Raw genomic sequence first — 22,469 nt, 5'->3', positions numbered from 1 at the left:
CAGTGGAGATGGCATGCCAGTGAGAATCTTCCCTTTGATGCTTCTTATGCCTCTTCTGTTCTGCTGTTTTATTTTCCTTCTCTTACTCCCTTTTTGCCAGCAGCTGCAATCCTTTAGTTCATTTCTTCAGTGGTGCCAGCTCTGTGTGTATCCAGAGGGCCACAGGTCGAGTAATTCAGGAGCCCTGATTGAAGCTAAGACCACACCTGTCTGCTCCCCAGGAAACCCTGCCCGGTGTTCCCATCTTCTGGCTGAATACCTCCTTTGTGGCAAGCCCAGGTCTGCTGTCATTTCTATGAACGCTTCTCTGGAAAGAATGGATCTTTCCTTCCGCGAGGACCTTATCGCAATTATCAAAGCCTACACTGATTGCTTATACATACATCAGTTAACAGGTGCGAATTTGGTATCAGACACTTCCTTGCAAGACTGTCACATTTCTTTGTTTTTCCAAATCAAATAACTGGCTCAGTCGCCCATTCCTGCTGCTGGGTATATTCAAGGTTAGCTATGTTTTGGTGAGCCTTTCTCTAGTTTTTAATGTCATCCAAGAATCCCGTGTCTTACTCAGTTCAGTAATGTGGGCATTGCCTAGGCTGGTCCACAGTGCCTGAGCTCTTAACGTAGTTGAAACGCTCCAGGGCTTGAACCAAGGCAAGCGGCAGCGCCCCCTACGTAGGGGACCTGCCCAGCTCAGCTTCCTGCAACCTGCTTGCTGAGAACAAATGGGACAGGGCTTTCTGCCTCTCTAGAAGCCCCTCCTCGGTACCTTCACTCTCTTGCCCATCCAAAACCATGCCCCCCTCTTTAACATCTAGGACTCGGCTTAGCCTTTGACCCTTTGACTGTTTTTTGTTTGTTTTTGTTTTTTTTTTTTTCCCCCTGAGCCTCCCCTTGTCAATTAACTCCCTGGTTTAAAAAAAAAAAAAAAAAAAAAAAAAGCCTAGACCACACCACCAAATTTTGGCTGGTCTTCCAGAAAGGGGTTGGGGGAGTAACTTTTCAATCTTTTAAATCTCCTTTAAAAGAGAATGAGACATAAAGAGGATGTCTACTGGGAATCCCATCACACATGTTTGCAGCTTTTCTCCTCCCCTATAGAATGTCTCCAGGCAGAGATTTCCTCTCTCTTCTCAACACTTCCAGAACCTAAATGAGAATCGGGCTGGTGATGCCCAGCAAATGGTTGCTGACAGAACACCGGGGCTGGGGGTAGGAGGGGGGTTTCCTCTCAGGTCTGTTGTTTCTGGTTGGAGAGACTTCCCAACCTGTGGGAGCCTGGTTCCCAGTCGCTGTCACCTAGCCACTGGAGTAAGGGAGGGAGGACCCTGGAGGACTGCACGCCAGAATTGTCCCGCTCTCTCCCAACGACCCCACATAGCTTCTGTCTGAGAGCAGGAGGGAGCGGTGTGGGGACCAAGAACAGAAGGGAGAGACAGAGCCTGGCCCTGGACAGCCCCCGGCTTGGTGCGAGGCGCGATGCAGAGGGACAGCGCGTTGGAAACGGAGGCGGAGCGGGGTGCCCACACAGTAACCAGAGCCGGGGTGCACTTCCCACTTACACCCGCTGGCTGCAGTTCCCCGGGCAGCCGCCGAGCCGCCCAGGCCCCCGCGGGCCGGCTGAGGTGGGGGCGGGGGCGGGGTTCGTCACGTGGAGTAGCGCGCGGAGGCGGGCGGGGCGGGGGCGCGCGCTCGGCTCTTTAAAGGCGCGCGAGCCGAGCCGGGAGAGGCGGCTCCGCGGCCGCAGGCGCAGGCCCGGGCCGACAAGCGAGACGCGGGGCGCGCCGGCCCGTGGCAGCTCCGAGTCCCAACATGCGCGGGTCGGTCTGGCTGGCGCTGGCCGCGTCGCTCTTGCACGGTAAAGCCGCCGGTCTCCCAGTCCTCTACTCCTCCTCCGCGGGATGCCGGGCGCATTCTGGCGGCTCTGAGCGCCCCGCGCCGGGGCCAGGTTTGGGGGCTCGCGCGAGGAGGGACGGTGGGTGGCGCTACCCGGGGCTGCCCGGGAAGGGCGAGCCCCGTTCGTCTGGGCTGCTTGCTTTAGGCGGCAGGGGTCACGGGCAGGGGGAGTGGGGCGCACCCCCGCTGGCCTTCCCTGAGCAGCCCGCCGGGCTCTCCTCTCCTTAAGTGTCCCTACAAGGCGAGTTCCAGAGGAAGCTCTACAAGGAGCTGGTCAAGAACTACAACCCCCTGGAGAGGCCGGTGGCCAACGACTCGCTACCGCTCACCGTCTACTTCTCCCTGAGTCTCCTGCAGATCATGGACGTGGTGAGTCCGCCCCGGCCGCAAGGCTGTTCTCTCCCCGCTGAGGTTTCCGAGGGGTGGCGGAAGCATCAGGCGGCCAGGCGGTGTAGCTTGACTGGGACACGCTTGCTGGCTCAAGGCCAGGAAGGCTAGCGCTCTGCCCCTGATCTGGGCCCAACCGCTGCTGTGTGCCTCAGTTTCCCCACCCGCCCAGAAGGAACCCGGGGAAACATGTTTCACTGCCCCAGCCACTTGTGCGTGGGTACTTCAGTTCCACCTTTCCCTCAGCTTGGAAACTCAGGATGAACGGATCCCCATCCTGAGCCAGTATCAGCAAGAATAGGGTCCAAATGATCACGTTTTAGTACCCGTTATGGTGTAAGTGTTAGCATGCTGTCCGTGTCAGTTGAGCTATCTCTAGACTTTGCTGCTGCCTGTAGTATATAGCTTCTTTGGGTAGGGGCTTGGCCTTGGGCTTTGCAGCTGGTTAATCTGTCCAGGCAGATGGCCAGCTGTGAGCATTTACACGCCCCTCGCCCCAATTCCAATAATGGACTTTTTTTTTTTTTTCCTTCCTGGTGAGAGTAGTGCTGGTAGTCTCGCTCTGAATGGTGAGCAAGGCTCCACACTCGAGATACACTTGTCTGTTCCTTCAGGCAGCTGCTCCCAGCCCCATGGGGTTCTTTCTTTGTGGACTTATTAGGGCTCACTTTCGTTGACAAATCTGTAATGTGTGTAAGTTTTTTTTTTCTTCTTTTGCTCTTCTAGACTGCCTTGAATGTTCAGAGTTCATTGACATATCCTTCATACGATACAAATATTTTACAAAAGTGTTTAATGCATTATAAATGGGTTTCTGTGTCTAGTCTGTACAAGACATTAGACTCTGTTCTGGGGCACAGGGACAATGGTGTTCGGGGGAGGGAAGACTGGTGGGAAAGAGGTGTGCAGATAGCCTCAGTTCCATGTAGAAAGTGCTAAGACCCACCAGAGGGGTGCATATAAGTGGTGTAAGAAGACAGGTGGTATTTCATAACCCCACAAATAAAGAATACCCACACTACCACGATGATGCATGTTACATCACTTAACCTAGTTAGAATTGCCGTGATGAATGACTTCTTCTTCCACACTATACCTGTGTTAAATGTGTACTTCCTCCTACAGACAGAACTATGCTTTAAAGTATTCAGTGTATATGTGATGACATGGATGGCTTATCAGGAGGGCTGTAGACACGTGCTGTTGTACAGGTTACAAAAGAACAAAAATTGCTGTTTACAGAGCTTGGATTACAGGAGAGGGGAAAGGATGCAGATTTGGAGTTAGGGGAAGAGAGTCTGAAAAAGGAAGCTCTAGTATTGAATGAAGCCAGGTCAGAGAAATGAAGTGTGGAGGCTTTGGGAGCGGCACAAGGCTCTGGGTGTTTGGGGAGGCAACCACTTTATTAAAGAGCAACTTCTCTGTGACTTCGAGAGGTTCAGGATTTGTACTTGAGAGCCTTGGTGGGTTCCAGCTGTGATGGTTTCTGGATGGCTGCTCTTAGGTAAGTTCTGTAAGTGTCCTGAGTTTGTACTCTCCTGTTAATGAAATAGACCGTGGTGAGCTAAAGATATGAAGGCAACTTTGAGAGACCACAAAGCTAGGACATGACTGTGGTTATTTTCCTCAAAACGCACCAAGCCAAACAACACTCCCTGCCCCACCCCTACACACAGAGAGAGGACCTGTCAGGTAAGCTAACACACTCCACAAGTGGTATGTGATAGGCTGAGAAGGTGCCCCCGCCCCCACCCCCACCCCATTTGCCCAGGATTGGCTCCAGCCAGCCAGATGGCCTCACCTGGGTATGCTCCACAGCTGTCTCTGGAGTGGTCCTCGTGTTGGCTGGATGGCATGTGAAGGTAGAGTGGCTGCTTAGCCAGCCAAGGAGCAGGAACAGGGAGCAAGCAGAGCCGTCCTCCTAAGGCTGTGGCAGTCTCTTTGGAGTAGAGATCCCTCATTGTGCAGCTGCAAGCTTCTTTCTGGGTGCTTTTGCCTCCTTAAGGATCCTTAAGGAATCAGGTTAAATGAGGGATTTGGGGGTCTTATGAAAAGCTTAGGTGTCAGCTACAGTTACATAATGTGACAAAGAAATAATAAAACACAAGCTTGTGTCAAGTTAGGAAATTTTAAAAACTAACAAAAACCATGAGTACTGGGTATCATCATCATTCCAGTGTTAGAGAAACACACGTGAAGACAGCCATGAGCAGCCTGTGGTCATGGGAAGGCGAGAAGGGAAAAACTTTGGTCTCACCTTGGCCATCCAGCCATGAACCCATTGAACTTCCCCGGCAGGCAATGTTGCAAGCTCATGGTGTGGCCTTGAACAAATTACTTTACCTCTCTAAGCCCTGTTTCTTCATGTGTAAAATGAGAATAGTAATACCCACTTCACAGGGTTTCAAGAGGATTAAATAAGAAAAAGTGGTTGACATACACTGTTAATTCACTGAAGGTTTGCTCGATCTCAATTATGTAGCTACTCAACTCAGAGGTAGGGAATTTGATGCCTAGAAAGGTGTGGTCACTTGCCCAAAGTTGCTCATTGGTTGGAGGCAGGGCTGCAAGGAAAACATCTGACTTGCAAGTCCTTTGCATCTTTGGAGTTGGTAACTTCTTTTGCAGAACAGTTGGCTTAATTTATTTAAACTGGCTGAACCGTAGCTGATTGAGTGTGACGGTCCTGAGATCCTAGGTGAAAAGGAAGTCTCTATATCAGAAATAATGAAATATGCAAACATTTGTATTCTATTCGGACTTGACTCTGCTTGGTTTTGAAACAGAGCCAGGGCTCTCCAGCTGGAATCTTTGCACCCTGGACAGAGATATGGTGGCTCTCATAAGAGATTCATGTGACAGTCTTGACTGGCATGAGATTCTCTTCATAAATTTGGTTAATAGGTGTCATTTACTTACTTTGGGCTGTTCTAGAGACCATTACCCTGCCCTCCAAGTCTTCTTATTGTTCCCCTTTCTTCCAGCAGAGATTTCCTGGCTGGGATAGGGAGATGGCATATGATGCTGCATATTTTATATTCACAAAAGATCATTTCTATTTCACCAATTTATTCCACACATATTTACTGAGCTCATTTTGTGAACTTTGCTTGATTCTGGGGATTCATAAATGAATAAGGGGTGGTTTCCACTTCTAAAACTCACAGTCTGGCTGGGGAGACTGATGTGTAGATCCAAGATTACCACATGTGTAATTTAACATACATGCCTATACAAAGTGCTACAAATACACATAGGGGAAAACATTTATTTCCAGCAAGGGTGGCTGGGAATGGTTTCAAAGCGGAGGTAGTTAGATTTCTAAAATTGAGCAGTAATTTGCCAGTTGGAGAAAGTAGGAATGACTCTCCAGGTAGGTGATGGGGGCAGGGTGAGAGGATTTTGGTGGAGGACAGAACACCTTCAGCAAGGTAGGTTCTAAGAAGTGCTGGCTCTCAGTTATTCTTGGCTACAGGTTTTGCTGCAAGACTTCTTAGAATATTGAGTGTTCTTATGTTTATTGAGAATTTCTAAAAGAGGGGCATAGTATTGACCAAACTAATTTTTCTTTACAGACTTTTTTGGTAAGAATTATTTTCTAGAAACACACCTTACAAGATGAAGGATAGGATTATGTTTTTGGAGGAAGTATGCGTTGAGTTCAGAGACAGGAGAGGAACAGAGTGTGAGAGGTGTCTTGAGTGTTTCTGCAGAGTTGAGGTTTTGCCCTAGTCTGGATATCTCCGAGGGCATGGGGAGGCAGTGTGCCAGGGGATTTGTGAAGCTGCAAGATCAGCTTGCCATAGCATATTTTCCTAGAAATGGAAACAATCCAAACCATGATATTTGTATTAAATCCAACAAGTATAAATTATAGATTAGAATGAAAAAAAAATGCATACATTTTAAAGACAAAGCACATATTTTCAAAGGGATTGTTTTACCTGCTGTGGTCTGTTCTAGCTATTTAATAGGCCCCTTGGTGAAATGTTCGGTGGAGAGTGGGAAGGTGTGGTGTATTTTTAAGCAGAGGAGGGATGTAAGTAGATCTGTGTTTATTTAGATAGAGGATACTGAGGGCAGTATGTGCGTGGGATAGATTGGAGAGGAGGAGAAGTGTAGACAAGGGATGAAGAGGTCGAAACTTCCCACATTGTGGGGAAGTGAGAAGTGGACGGAATCCAGAGACACTTTGGATATCCAACCCATGATGTATAACTGTTTATATAAACTTCATGTAGCTACATAGATAAATTTGTTATGTAAAAGTGTCTAAATTATTTCTAAATGCAAACTCTGACTCATGGCATTTATTAATTTACTTCTTGGGCTTGTAACTGGGCTGGGAATGAGATGGTACACAAGAAATCATTTTGAAGTGATGCAAATGCAGGGTTCTAAACTGCCAACCGTTTCCATAATATTCCTCCTTTATTCCTGCCATGTAGTCATTCACCTGTAGGCATACATCTTAAGGCCATTCTAGGTGTTGATTTGCATAAAATAAATGTGCCCGGTTATGAAAGCATGTCCAGAAGGCAAGGCATTTAAAATGAATAATGTGAATCAACACATAAAATTATACACAATGTAAAACACATAATTATGCATGAATGATTTGGGGTATTTTATAGATTCTACTTTTAGATTCAAACTTTTAGAAGCTTTAATCACAAGACAGTAGAACTCAGTGGTCATGCATTTGGGGTTTGCTACAACTGATGGCAGGTGTGTTTGTGGAGCCCAATATCTTAAGGGCTTGTGTGTTATCTAACATCCCCATGGTGATGCTTTGCTTTTGTCAGACCTATGATTTTGCAGCTACCAGCCACTATTTAAAATGCTATAACTGTAACTTAATATTATCCAATAGGAAGTGTAAAAATTGTACATGTTGAACACCATCTATGAAGAAAGCCCAAGGTATAAGTAAGTATCCTAATAATGTTTTTATACATGGTATTTCCTGAAACTACAAATGTAATATCTATATTTTGTGCAGGAAACAAAATTTAAAAAAAAGACTGAGGGGGAAGCTCATCACCCAAATCACCATCACTCAAGACATTCTGGTGTAGTTCATGCTCTCTTTTCTCTGTGTTTATAGAGTGTGTAGGGAAGTATTTAAAAATTAAAATTGTATAACCACATTACAGCACTTTAAACAATATTAGCAGGCATTAATTTTAAAGTGATACAAATACGCCAAGTAGTAAACAAATATAAGTTTTAAACTAAAGCTGAATTCTTTTCCCACTATCATGCATTTCTCACCATCAGGGCACATTCAATCTCTGTCCCTCTCTTTATTTTAGAGATCGTTTAAAACGTGTGTATTGAAATGATTCATGATGTTACTTTTAAATTACATGAAATGATTCATGATGTTGCTTCTAAGCCTGGTTGCCTTTTTATTTTGTCTCAGTACACGTGGAAAATTGCAGAGATGATTTGAAGGTCTTGAGGATACTACCTTCCTCCAGTTTTTGTTTGTTTCTGACCAACATCCAGGTCATGGTACCAGCAAGCACAAATTGCCCCAATCCAGTTAGTCATTGAGAAGATGGGGAGCTGGCCTTCCATTCCTGTAAGGGCTGGTCTGCTCTTGATTTTTTGCTTATACATACTTGGATGTAAATATAGAGAATTTACAAGAGTCTTCCCTCTTTTCAGTGGATCTTGAACTCCTGTTTTGTCCCCCTAGCTCTCACATTCATCAAGGTCTGCTTAATTATTTGGCCTCTTAGGCGTTGCTTTAAGAATCATGAAAGAGTTGTTGAAAAGTGGCTCCGCAAGCCGTGTTATCTTCTCAGGGCTTCCCTCCCTTCCTGGATCTTGGCTCTGCAATTCTTCATTGCCCTGTTAAGTTCTCTGGTGTTTTTATGCACGTGATCATTTCATTTTCCATCCTAATTGTTCTTACTGGAGGATTTGTGAGAACCATTCAGTTCATCATTGCTGGGAGCAGAACTGAAATTCTAAATTAAAACCTGTTTACAATGCACCTTTGTAATTGATCCTGATTTATTATGGTAGAAATTTTATGCCTCTTAAACCTCTTTATGGCTTTGGGATATAAACAAACATACAAAATGCTTTAGCTTTATAGACTGAGGATTATGGGCACTTTTACTAAAGGAATCTTTCTTGTAAGTGTTGCTTTTCTGGTCTACCACTGAAGGTATTCCCCAAAGGGTTCAATTTTCTCAGAGCTCCTGATTCATCCCTGACATGCTGTTAAAGGAAGAGAAATAGTCTTGTTATGGAGGGATGCCAACGAAAATCTCTGTCCTTATATTGATTTATTAGGATTAGGTAGTGTTTTACTCCTCAGAGGAGAGGAGAGTCATTTAGAACCTTCTAATAGCAGTTCCCATGGTATTTATTTCAATGATTTACTTTTTGACAGTCCATATCAGCTATAAACTATTTTAGCAATAAACAAAAAATACAACCCCCCCAACCAAACTATTGTAAAAGTGTGTCTGTGTACATATTTATGTGTATGTAAATACACATACACACACACCTGTTGTCTTATCTCTCCTTGTTGAATATTTTCTTTTGATATATCAAAATAAGATATCACATAATATGCTTAAATTTCCATGGAGAAAAGCTAGAAGTTACAGCAAAAGCTGAGGAATCAGAGCTCCCAGGATGCCAAAATAATTGGCCGAAACTAACGAGATTAAATAAGGAATTATATAAAATCCATTATTATGGATTAAAAGCCACTGAGGGAGAGTGGGCTGTGGGAAAGTCTTAGATCTGTGCCTGACTCCAGGCTCCAGGTCAGGTAGTAGGTGAAGGGGCTGACCTGTCCTAGCGGCAGGTGGAAGCTGGCAAGGAGGGATGGAATTGTGACTGTTATAGTTCACATAGGCCACCTGAGAGATGATTCTCAAAGTGGGGAATCTACTCTCGGATCACTGTCTGTAAAGATTCCTGTCTTGGGATAAAAGAGGTAGTGTCTGTATTCGAGGGTGAAGGCATATTGATAAAGCAATAAAAATGTGTTTATTTCCCACTGAGAAACCATTAGCATGGCTTTGAGCACCAGGGTTTAGTTTTGCCCTTCTCCAGAAATTTATACAGCTGGAATAACAGAAGCACACGGTGTGTATTCTTTTGGGTCGGGTTGCTTTGCTTAATTTTATTTTTTATGAGAGTCACTCAAGTTGTTGCCTGTGGTTGTAGTCTGTTCATCGTTATTGTATGAATATAACATTTATTATTCTATTGATGGATATTTAGATTCTAGCTTTTGTCTATGATGAAGAATTCTGTCATAAATATTCTTATTTTACATATCTTTTGATGCACATGTGAATGCATTTCTGTCTATCACATATAAATATATATATGGGAGTGGACTCTAAGTCATAAGGTGGCAATAACTTTTAAGTTTTCCAAATGAAGCCAAACAGAATTCAAAATGGTTATATACCAGTTAACATTCTTACCAGCAGTGTATGAAAAATCCCTGTTGCTCTACACACTCACCAACCCTTGGTATTTTCAGTCTTTTCAGTTCACCATTATGGTGGGTGCGGAGTGATACTTCTTTGTGATTTTAGTTAGCAGTTCCCCTGATTACCAGTGGAGTCCAGGACATTTTCATTTCTTAATTTTCAAGTTGGTTATTTTCTTTTCAAAAGTGTCTATTCATGTCTCTTGCCTATTTTTTTTAAAAGATTTTATTTATTTATTTGACAGAGACAGCCAGTGAGAGAGGGAACACAAGCAGGGGGAGTGGGAGAGGAAGAAGCAGGCTCATAGCGGAGGAGCCTGATGTGGGGCTCGATCCCAGAACGCCGGGATCGAAGGCAGACGCTTAACCGCTGTGCCACCCAGGCGCCCCTCTTGCCTATTTTTATCTTGTTTGTTTGTTGAGTTTTTCCTTATTGGTTTGTATGAGTTTTTCTGTATTACGGACATAAGCCCTTAGGCACTTATATGCTTTTGCAAATATTCTCTCAGACCCTTTGGCTTGTCTTTTTGCTCTTTTGAGGTTTATTTTTTCTGTCTTTTGTAAATCTTTAATCGAAGTATTATATACTTGTAGAGAGATGGTGTCTTTTGATGGAAAGCAATTCTTCATTTTGATGTGACCCAATTCATAAAACCTTCCTTCTATGTTTAATGCTTATTGTGTTCTATTTAAAAACTCCTTCCCTTTCTCACCCTCATGAAGATACTTTCCTTTAGAGCCTTTTGTTGTTGTTGTTTTACCTTTCATATTTTATGTACATTCACCTAGAATTGATTTTTAGTTTAGTGTAGTTTAGAGTATCACTTTTAAGCAGCTTTGTGGAAATCTTGACTGATGATTAATTTGAAAGGTTGTTTGTGTAATTGCTGCATTATTGTTGAACTATTTCATACTTGGACATTTTATCATCCACTGTGTTGGCCCCCGGATAGATATTTCAGTTATTTAATGTGTGTATACTACGCAGAAAATTTATAGGCTATGACATTTTTTTTTTTAAGATTTTATTTATTTATTCGACAGAGAGAGAGACAGCCAGCGAGAGAGGGAACACAAGCAGGGGGAGTGGGAGAGGAGGAAGCAGGCTCATAGCAGAAGAGCCTGATGTGGGGCTCGATCCCATAACGCTGGGATCACGCCCTGAGCCGAAGGCAGACGCTTAACCGCTGTGCCACCCAGGCGCCCCAGGCTATGACATTTTTAAAAAAGATTTTATTTATTTGACATAGAGAGAGAGAACAAGCAGGGGGAGAGGCAAAAGGAGAGGGAGAAGCAGACTTCCCGCTGAGCACAGACCCTGACATGGGGTTAGATTCCAGGACCTGGGGATCATGACCTGAGCGCAAGGCAGATCCTTAACCAGCTGAGCCACCCAGGTGCCCCTAGGCTATGAAATTGTTTAATATTTAAAAATGTCGACGTGGCATGCAACATTTACGGAGACAGTAGTAAGGATTTATGAGAACCCCTAGCCCTATCCCACTTTGCCCATTGTTGTCTGTTCCCCAGAGTCCTTCAGCAGCCTCTGTTTCTGGTTATGAATCTTGGTTTAATACTCATTTATTAAATCAATCATTGATTGATCAGCTTTATCCATTTGCTGTTGACTTCTTGTTACAATGAGATATGAACTTGATTCACTCACAGCTCTCCCTGTCTGCTCTCACACTACTGTTGTCACTTTCACTGATCACTTTTATTCCTTCAAAAGATGTCTTAAGACGGTCATTTCTGTTAACCATAATTTAGTTTCCCTGTCTGTAAGCACTCCAGGGCTGCCCCTACTTTTTTTTTTTTTTAACCTCCTTCTTTCTCCATGTTGGTAACATTTACATTCTCTCCTGTAACCATATGTACTTTCTCTGTAACTTGATTCTATTGTATCTTGATTCTTTTTTTTAAAGCTGCCTTCACGATTTTGTGACAATGTAAACTGTATTCTCTGCAAAGCCATTTTTTTCTGAGCCTATAATTCCTTCTGTTTGGGTCTAATGCTGTGACGTCTGTGCTATTCAATGGGGTTGAGCATATTGTCAACTATCCTGCCGTCAAGTTCAGATGATTGTTTTTATATACTTATATACTCCTTTTTTATACTCTTCACCAAATCTTATCGTTCCTTTCTTTTTCCAAGTCTTTAGTCATGCTGTTTATTCTCTCTGTTCATTATACAGTTGACCTCCTTTCTCAGAGGATATCGGTTGAGGGTTATCGTTTATTTCTTTATTTTTTTAATTCATTTGTTTTAAACTGAATAATATTATTTCTTCTAAGATGATTTTTCCTTTTTCTTTTAATTTTGCTCATTTACTTATTTGTTTTTCTGTTTATTTTTACGATTTGTTTGCAAGCTTTCCTAAACTGGTTTCTGATTCTTAGATTTCTCTTTGTATTTTAAAACTAGGGAAGAGAAACATTGGTGAAAGTGCTGTGTTTGAGAGTAGGTTTTAGTGTCATCTGTGGTTTTAGGGCTTGGGTGAGGACTGTTACATTTTTTTGAAGACGCTAAGTGCCAAAGGGCTGGATGCTTTGTCCAGGGGCATCTCTCGTCACATTAGCTTCTTTATTCTCTAATTCAGTGCTATCCGATAGAAATACAATGTCAGCTACAGATGTAATTTTAGATTTTCTGGAGGCCACACTTAAAAAATAAAAATATATAGGTATAATTAATTTTAATAAGGTATTTTACTTAATGAAATATATCTAGTTATTAAAAATTCAACACATAGCCAATGTAGAACCCTTGTTAATGAGATGGTTTACATTTCTGGGAAGGGCAGAGCGAAGTCTTAGAAATCCAGTGTGTGTGTTACACTCACAGCCCAACTCAGCACTGGTCACGTATCAAGGACTCGGTAGTCACAGCTTGCTGGTGGCCACCATGTTAGACTAGCCAGTTCTAACCAATCCATTTTTTTTTTTTTTTTTTTTTTTTTTGAGTTTTGACTCAATTGTGTGAGGAGAAACCCTGGCTGATGGTTATTCTCAGAAGGGAGTTGACAGCTCTCCTTTCCTGTTTTTTTTTTTTTTTTAAAGATTTTATTTATTTATTTGACAGAGATAGAGGCAGCCAGCAAGAGAGGGAACACAAGCAGGGGAAGTGGGAGAGGAAGAAGCAGGCTCATAGCGGAGGAGCCTGATGTGGGGCTCGATCCCATAACGCCGGGATCACGCCCTGAGCCGAAGGCAGACGCTTAACGACTGCGCCACCCAGGCACCCCGACAGCTCTCTCTTCCACAGCTCTCTGTCACTTCACCCATGTCAACTCCACTCCGTCCTCCCTGCCTCCTTCAGTTCACTTCTGAACTCAGTGAGGTTCCAGGTTCCATGGGGCACACCTGCTCCTCTCACCCTGCAGCCCCCTCACTAGTATTTAGCATATGGCTCCCTTCACTCTACGTTTGCAGATACTAAGCCTCCCTGTATGTGTTCTCCCTGTACGTAATGTATTGAAATATCTTACTTTTTTGTGATCCCATTTCCATTCTCTTTGTTTTGGGAGCATTTATACCATTTTGCTCCTTTATTTTAACTTCAGTGGTCTTAGAGGGAAAGGGGAAATAAATGGGTATGTTTAAGCTGACCTCTTGAACTAGAAGCAGTTTATTCTTACCAGCAACTCAGCCAATGGCATAAATATGCTGTTTTGTATGTTTAATCCATTGTTTGATTCACATGTCCATGTTGATACTTCTATAATACATTTTGATATTTAATGGGATCCTTTAAACTGAGCAGTGAACACTTGGGTGAAGTTGTCTCTGTCATCTTAGATCAGTGCAGCTCCTCAGAATGGTGTATGATCATGTCTTTCAGATGGCCTTTGTGACATCTTGAATATATGCTTAAAACGTCCTGTCTCAAAAATACAATTGAAAGTTATAATTCCCTGTTCCTTGGCAACACCTTTGACTTTACCAAGAATGAGATAATAAGCATTTTCTCATACTTCTTACATATACAATTTATTTAAATGTAAATAAATATTTTCTTTTAAAGTAGTCACTGTAGAAAATGATGCATTTACTCTAACAAAACTACTAACTTGTTGAATACTTTTGGACTCCTATTAGGATTAAAGCACTATTATTTGAAAATTTTCAGTAGGGATATTTTTATTTTCAGGATGAGTTTGTTTATTAGGAATGACAGGGTGTACCTCAAAGTAGGGTCTCATGATGAAGTTTGGTGGCTGTTAAATGAGATGGGGATGGATTTTCTGTTTTTATCTTTCTTTTGGATGCTTATAATCCAATACTGAAGAAAAATCAAAATAAAGTTCCCCAAGTGTCCTAAGCAATGTAAAACCTTTCTATACTATTTTCAAAGAGAGCCTGTAATGAGGTAATGAACTTTTATTATGTAAGCTTGAAAAATTTTTAGTGTATATTCATAGCTTATATATTAAATGAAGTGTTTTATGGGTTTTAAAAATTGGCCAAAGCTTTCCTTCTTTTTTTAAGTTTTTATTTAAACTCCAGTTAGTTAACATACAACGTAATATTACCTTCAGGTGTACAAGATAGTGAGTCAGCATTTCCATACAACACCCAGTGCTCACCACAAGTGCCCTCCTTAATCCCCATCACCTATTTCACCCATCCCCCACCCACCTCCCCTCTGCTAGTCATCAGTGTGTTCTCTATAGTTAAGAGCCTGTTTCTTGGTTTGTCTCTCTCTCTTTTTCCCTTTGCTCATGTGTTTTGTTTTTTAAATTCCACATGAATGGAATCATATGGTATTTGTCTTTATCCGATTGACTTATTTCACTTATCTGATTGATTTATTTCACTTTATCTGATTGACTCATTTCACTTATCATAATACTCTTTAGCTTCCTCCATTCCATTGCAAATGGCAAAATTTCATTCTTTTTATGACTAATATTCCATTGTATATATACACCACTTTTCTTTATCCATTCATCATTCAGTGGACACTGGCTGTTTCCATAATATGGCTATTATAGATAATGCTGCTATAAACATTGGGGTGTATTTGTCCCTTTGAATTAGTATGCTTGTATTCCTTGGGTAAACACCTAGTAGTACAATTGCTGGATCATAGGGTAGTTCTATTCTTAACTTTTTGAGAACTTCTACGCTGTTTCCCAGAGTGGCTGCACCAGTTTGCATTCCCACCAACAGTGTAAGAGGGTTCCCCTTTCACCATATCCTTGCCAACATCTGTTAGTTCTTGTATTTTTGAGTTTAGCCATTCTGACAGGTGTGAGGTGGCATCTCATTGTAGTTTTGATTTGCATTTCCCTAAGAATGAGTGATGTTGAGCATCTTTTCATGTGTCTGTTGGCCCTCTGTATGTCTTCTTTGGAAAAATGTCTGTTCATGTCTTCGCCTATTTCTTCACTGGATTATTTGTTTTTTGGGTGTTGAGTTTAATAAATTCTTTATAGATTTTGGATACTAACCCTTTATCAGATATGTCATTTGCAAATATCTTCTCCCATTCTGTAGGTTGCCTTTCAGTTTTGGGGATTGTTTCCATCGCTGTGAAGTTTTTTATTTTGATGAAGTCCTAATAGTTCATTTTTGCTTTTGTTTCCTGTGCCTCAGGAGACATATCTAGTAAGAAGTTGCTACAGCCAATGTCAAAGAGGTTACTACCTATGTTCTCCTCTAGGATTTTGATGGTTTCATGTCTCACATTTAGGTCTTTCACCCATTTAGAATTTATTTTTGTGTATGGTATAAGGAAGTGGTCCAGTGGAATGAACATCCACATTCATTTGCTTGTGGCTGTCCAGTTTTCCCAACCATTTGTTGAAGAGACTCTCTTTTTTCCATTGGATATTCTTTCCTGCTTTTTCTTTTTTAAAGAGTTTATTTTTTTTGAGAGAGAAGAGAGCTGGGGGAGGGGCAGAGGGAAAGGGAGGTAGAAACTCTAAGCAGACCCTGCATTGAGCATGGAGCGCAACATAGGGCTCTATCTCATGACCATGAGATCACTACCTGAGCCGAAACCAAGAGTCAGAGGCTTAACTGACTGCACCACCCAGATATCCCTATTCTTTCTGCTTTATTGAAGATTAACTGAGCATATAATTGTAGGTTCATTTCTGGGTTTTCTGTTCTGTTCCACTGATCTGTGTGTCTATTTTATGAATTGGCCAAAGCTTTTAAAATACTTAAACACATTTAAAAACTTCCTTACAAGGTTTTCTACTTAAAACTAAAAGTGTTACTTTTAGATTTTTCATTAACTATTACAGCCATACTCAGCAAATTGTTACTGAATCACTTAGGACAATATTTTATATTTGCCTAAAATATCTATAGATTGAGGATCATAAAATTCTAATTGATGAAAACTAAGGAATAATAGGAATGTTGACTAAAAATGGACAGATTACATAAAATCTTGATATTTGCAAACATTCAGACATTTCTGGTTAATTTTCAGCGGTACATCCCCGAGACAACTGGAAGTCAATGTTTTGTTTTGTTTTTAAGTTAGGTAAAGAACAGACTGTAGATAGTTAAAGCAGGAGAATGTCTCTAAATCTGGCTTTGAGGCTTCCCTGTTCTTTATATTAGTAGTTGTGTGTTTTATTGCTCCAGAGTAAGCAGAAACTGCATCAGAGGCTTTTTTCTCAAAGTGGTTAGGCCAGGGATTGATATGTACTGACTTAGGGTCCTAGGAATGAGAGAGGCATTTAATGCTGCTCTCTGTAACCTGGAGCTGAACTGGAAGATGGTCCACAGCCACAGGGAATTTCTCCTTAGTTTATATCCCTCAGCGGGAGTCAGGCCAGTTGGACCCCTCATCTTCTTCCTGTGTATGAAGCAATTAATGGAACAGTCATGGCCCGGACGATCCTTTGTCAGTAACCATCGCGTGCGTATTAAAACAGCAGCGTACAGATGGCACCTTCATTGTCATTGACAGGGAAAATTATGGGCAGTGGATTAAATTAAAAACTGAAAGGGAATATTCATGACAGGAAATTTGTTTCCTTTCCAGTGGTGGTTTGCATCAGTGGGGAGCAGCTGGTCACTGATGTCTCATCACAAACCATCTTTCCACTGGCTTCCTGCATTTTTCCAAATATCACTTTAAAAGCACACCAAATTAGAGAGAAATGCTTATAAAGTGCTTGAAACTTGATCTGAAACAGAGGAAATGAATAGCAAGATGGGACACATGTTGTAGCTTTGTGTAGATTGGAAAGATTGCACTGATTTCAGAAATCTGCTTTTTGAAGGAATATGAGTTTCCTTCTGACAATTATCATTGTATCTGTCAGGGAATCTAGAAAGGACTGTGGCTATGACCCGAGGTGGGTGGGATTCAGGCCTGGCTCCCCCACTAATAGGTTTGACTTTGGGTGTGTATCTCAATATCTGAATATGAAAAGAACCTTAAAATGTCATCATCTGTATGTATATAACTTTAAGGTTTTCAAACACTGTAATACACCTTATTTGTGTCTCTTCAATGATCATGTGAACAGTCTGCTACATTATGATCATTCTCATGTACGCAGAGAAGCCTTGGGACTTGAACCCAGGTTCGTTTGGAGATTTTTAAAAAATATACAATATTCAAGATATTTAAATAGGTGACCAATGAGATTTTATTACCATTTTGAATTATTTTGGGGGGATATTTGATATGTTTTATTTCACTGCGGTTATTGTTTCTAATGCTCAAATTGTCAGGTTGACTCATATGTCTTTTTGGTGTAGTTTCTGTGACCGTGGATATTTTCTCTGTTTCTAGAACAAAATAAAATGAAATGTACCAGGCTTATAGTATATCTCCCTCTCCAGACCTGGATCCCCCTTTATCAAGAAATTTGTCAGTGGGAAATTGTGTTTGGAAATCACTGATTGATAGTAGGTAGTAGAATGACTTCTGACTCGAGTCTACTGTATGTCTCAGAAAGAGATAACTGAACAAATGGGAAGTAAGAAAAATAAAAAAATGATTTTTTAAAAAAGCTTCTAGAGTTCAAGGAAAACATGAAAGCAGTCACACCAAATACTTCAATTTCAACACACTGAGTATAAGAAAAGAAAATCTTTAATTCATTTAGAACAGATGAAAATCATTTGCCAAAGGATGATTGCCAAAATGACATGTGTCATCTTACAAGGAAAACCTGGGATTTGAGAAGACAGTGGGCTAGAATGTCAAAGCTCAGATGACAAACTGATTCATATCCCCCAAATCTCTACAAAGTCAAGTAGAAAAGCACACACACACACACACACACACACACACACACAAATTAAGTATACAAGGATTCAAGGTTTACCACCCACAAACTATCTAAAAGAATTGTTAGGACGTGCATTTCATTTACGCAAAAACAAAAAAACCCAAATCCTAACCAAATCCTTATAAGTGGGGTATAAGAAATGTAAGTAGCCAGAGACCAGAAAAAATTCCCATTAAGCCTAAAGTGTCAAGCAACAACAATCTCTGAAATGTTTGAAATGTTCATAGCAATTTGTAGCCCAGATCTCTCCTGCACACACTCTCTCTTTATATATATATGTATGTATATATATATATATATACATACATATATATATTTTTTTTAATCAAAAATTTTAAATAACCACCATAAGAAAATTATAAAATTTTCAAACCTTGAAGGGGAAAAAAATGAAGCAAAGAAACTTAAACACTCCAGGATTATATAGAAATGGTTTTAACAAACACAGCAAAATGCTGTGGGGGAAAACAGCAACACATTTTGATGACAGAAACAAGCCCAGTCTTATCCATAATCACTATTGTGAAATGGTAGATACACTTATTTATAAATGGAAACCCCAGATTCATTTTTAAAAGTTCCAGCTATATGCTACTTTCAAATTAATCAAATTATGCTACTTCTAAATTAAAAATACTCAGGTAAAAAGAAACAGACCAAAATAAATATTAGATGGGAAAAAGCTACAACAGGGAGATGTTAACAGTAGACTCACTATTGTATCTTCCTCTCTTGGAGGCTCACTGGGATGATTAATTTTATGTGTCAGCTTGACTGGAGTAAGGGATGCTCAGATAGCTGGTAAAACATTATTTCTGGGGGTGTCTTTGAGGGTGCTTCTAGAAGAGAGTAGCATTTGAATTTATAGACTGAGTAAAGAAGAACTTTCATCCATGCTGCTGGGTGTCAGCCAATTCATTGAGGACCCTAATGGAACAAAAAAGCAGAGGAAGGGTGGATTTCGTTCTCTCTACCTGGACTGAGACATCCGTCGTCTACCCAGGGATATCAGTGCTCCTGGTTCATGGGCTTTCCAAATTTTCAGTTCTGGAAGGACTTCCACTGTTGGCCCCCCAGTTCTTGGGCTTTTGGACTCAGACTGAATTGTACCACTGGCTTTCCTCATTCCCCAGCTTGCAGATGGCAGATCATGGGACTTTTTGGCCTTCGTAATTGTGGGAACCATTTCCTGTAATACATTTTATATATATCCTTTGGTTTCTTTTCCTTCTTTTTTTTTTTTTTTTTTAGGGGAACCCTGACTAATGCATTCATTAAGGAAAGCCATCTGTAACTGGCCTGGGTGGGAAGGTGGCTTCACTAAGGTGTGAAGGCATTGACGCAGGTATCAAAGTCCAGTGGGAGGAAAAAGCATACATGTCAAGGGGTGATGACAGAGCTGTATACCTTGAGGAACACAGTGGGCCTCAAGGGCTCTGGATGCTCACTATGGATTGCAAGATCAGAGGGATGACAGCAGTAGCCAATGTCAATGCCTGGCTTTCCATTTAGTCCTTGCTGTAGCCCTGTCAGATATACTGCTATTCAACTTATTTTGTTAATTGAACACCAAAGTTGGTGCAAGTCCAAGGGAGTTGTAAAGGTGGGGCAAGTCCACGGGAGTTATAAAGGTGGGGCCACGATGCACTGAGAAACTACAAAAGGCATACAAACTGTTGAGAGCTCATCAGGTATCAGGGGTCATGCTGTGGACTGCCCTTTCTCCATCCTTCACCCAGCCCAGACCAGAAGCCAGGTTGAGGCAAGAGAGAAGGGAGCAGACTCATCCAGGCACTTTCCTTGCCTGCAAAAAAGCAGCCTGAAATGGCTGAAGGCCTAGTGCAAATAGAGATTTCCTGGTCCCTTCTAGCCAGAACTTGTCTTTTTCCCTTTGGTGATATCAGAACACTTCACTTATTTACAAGTTGCTGTGGGGAAGATCCAGAGAGATACATAAGATTTGGGATCATAAGAAGAGAGTTTAAAACTGAACTCACACCTTCTGTAATTGTGTGAGCTCAGGAATGCCACCACACCTCTTGGATCCTGTCCCTTAAAATAATAATACTTCCTGTGATAATGTCACAGTACTCTTGTAGGTGGTGATACTTTTTAAAAATTTGTATTTTTGTTAATATAGTTCTTGCACATAAATTAAGCACTGAAATAGATCTGTATGGCTTATTTATATACCTGCTTCCATTTGCATTTCCCAGAAGCAACCACTTTGAATTCTTAGCTGTTTCTTTGAGATGTACATCTATATCTCTAAATAAGATCCTTGTAGTAACCATTACATTTTGGTTTAGAGTTATGTTCAATATCCAAGGACTTCCCAATACTGAAGGTGAGGATTTATTTCTCCATTCACTCCCCACCCCCAAACAAGTAATACATTTCCCCTTTTCTTCCCATTTTCTCTCAATGGAATTATATCACTGTTTTTTGGTTAAGTTAATGTATAGTATGTATGTCAAAATAATTATGATATTCACATTTGAGCCATGTAGTAGACTATGATTATATTTATTTTCTAGCATTTTTAAAAATTTTCCTCAGGGCTAATGCTATTATCTTTTTTCAGTTGTTGAATTTTTCATGTAAAAAATCAGTTTCATCCCCTACTTTTTAGTAGACGTCTAAATTGTTCTTCTGTGTTCAGACACATGTAGTTTTGTATTTTTCTGGTTCTTAGAGACATATCTTTTGAAGCATTTTGTCTTCCTATTTGGAACTAAATTGGTTGTTCCCTAGGTCTGCTGCACAGCTGTCAAATTGGTATTTTCTTTTACCATTGGGTTCTGTCAACAAATCTCTGATAGCAACTGGGTATCCTACAATTCAATTCAGTTCTCACCCCAACTACCCAGAGTTAGCATCAGATCTGACAAGATAAAGGGCGCAGAGCCCAGCAAGACTGTTCTTCCTTTAGATGTCAGCTCTCAAGTGGGGTCTCCAGGCTATCAGAACTTTTGCGTGGTTGACAGCAAATTCAGGGCTTTCCAAAACCACCTCAGGTTTGATAATTCACTAGAACAACACACACAACTCAGGAAAATGCTGTGTTATTATAAAGGATACAAATGAGTAGCCAGATAAAGTGGTATATAGGGCAAGGTCTAGGAGGGTCCCAAGCACAGAAGCCAGATCGTGCTACCCTCTGATACACCAACCAGGAAGCTCTCCCAAGCTTTGTTGTCCAGAATTTTTAGTGAAATTCCATTTTGTAGACATGCTTGATTAAATTATTTGCCACATTATTGAACTCAATTTCTAATACCTCCTCCCCTCTTTGAAGGTTGAACTGAAAGTTCGAGCCCTTTAATCTCATCTAGGTTTTTCTCTGATGACCAGCCCCCATCCTGAAGCTTTTCAGGGAATCCCCTCCTTTTGCCTTAAGTACTTCATTGACATAATGAAGTCATTTCTATCATTCAGGAAATTGCAAACATTTTTGAAACTCTGTGTAATTTCAGGAACATGGAACAAAGATTGTGTATATGTGTGTATTATTTTTTTATAATACTACAGCTATCAAGTAGAGAAGTCCTGTTGCTGTTCTCTATTTATGTCCTTTTCAGGGACCCATAACATTTTTATAGGTTTCTGTTCTCATTCTGGTGGGTAGTGTCCATCAGTAGCAGTCTGGAAAAGGGAGAATAGAAGAACATATTTTCAAGGTCTTATGTGACTTTATTTTTTTCTTGTACTTGGTGGATAGTTTGGCTGGGAATAAACTAAGTAATTTTTCCTCAGAATTTTGTCGTTTCTTTGTCTTCTACCTTCCAGTGTTCCAATTTCCAAGAGCTCTGTTTTGCGCTCTGAAAGTTCCTTGGTGGTGGTATCTGCTTCCTGTTGAAACTTGTTCTTTTTACATTGATGCCATAGCTTTTCTTCCATCTCTGAAGTTATCGTTTTAAAGTTTAAAAGTTTTCATCTCCCCATATTGTCTGTTTCTGCAAAGTCTCTTCTTTGCTTATTTTGGTTTCTGTTTTTCATGTTAGAGGCTTTACCATAATGAGAAGTGATCCTTGATAAGAAGGTTGTGTGTATGTGTGTGCGTGTCTGAGTATCTCAGTGATGGTGGTGGAGTCGGCTTCACTATAACATGATTTGGCCGGGACGATATTTTGGGGACATTGGTATTTTTAGATCTTTTCTTGGGGATGATCAGTTTGCCCAGAGAAAGTAGTGCTATTATACAGCCTGGACAGTATGAGCCTCACCAAGTTTTGGGAGCCAAGAAGGGACAGGGGCTAGAGAGGCCAAGTACTCTTAACCCCATGTCTGTTTTCAGAATGTTACCTGTGTTGTAGCTGTGCCTGTGTCTCTCATATAGAGACCAGAGAGTTCTATTATTCTGCCAGGGCAGGGAGGAGCAATTGCCAGGTGTGCATGCGAGTATATTGGGACAGTTAGGTGATTCTTATACTTTTTTCCAATCT

At 41.1% G+C, this 22,469-nt stretch overlaps 1 protein-coding gene across 1 annotated transcript in view; it reads left to right on the top strand.

The window, feature by feature from the left end:
- The first annotated feature begins 1,780 nt into the window (after positions 1–1,780).
- Positions 1,781–22,469, top strand: part of LOC113263604 (neuronal acetylcholine receptor subunit alpha-7) — a 105,325-nt gene continuing 84,636 nt past the window's right edge. The window contains exons 1-2 of the mRNA XM_026510313.4: positions 1,781–1,858; positions 2,126–2,265. Of these exons, the coding sequence (XP_026366098.1) occupies positions 1,813–1,858; positions 2,126–2,265 (186 nt within the window). The 5' untranslated portion in view covers positions 1,781–1,812. The remainder of the gene's footprint in view (positions 1,859–2,125; positions 2,266–22,469) is intronic.

Source organism: Ursus arctos, unplaced genomic scaffold (assembly GCF_023065955.2).
Source record: "Ursus arctos isolate Adak ecotype North America unplaced genomic scaffold, UrsArc2.0 scaffold_28, whole genome shotgun sequence".
NCBI lineage: Eukaryota > Metazoa > Chordata > Mammalia > Carnivora > Ursidae > Ursus > Ursus arctos.
This window is presented reverse-complemented; position numbering and strand designations above follow the sequence as displayed.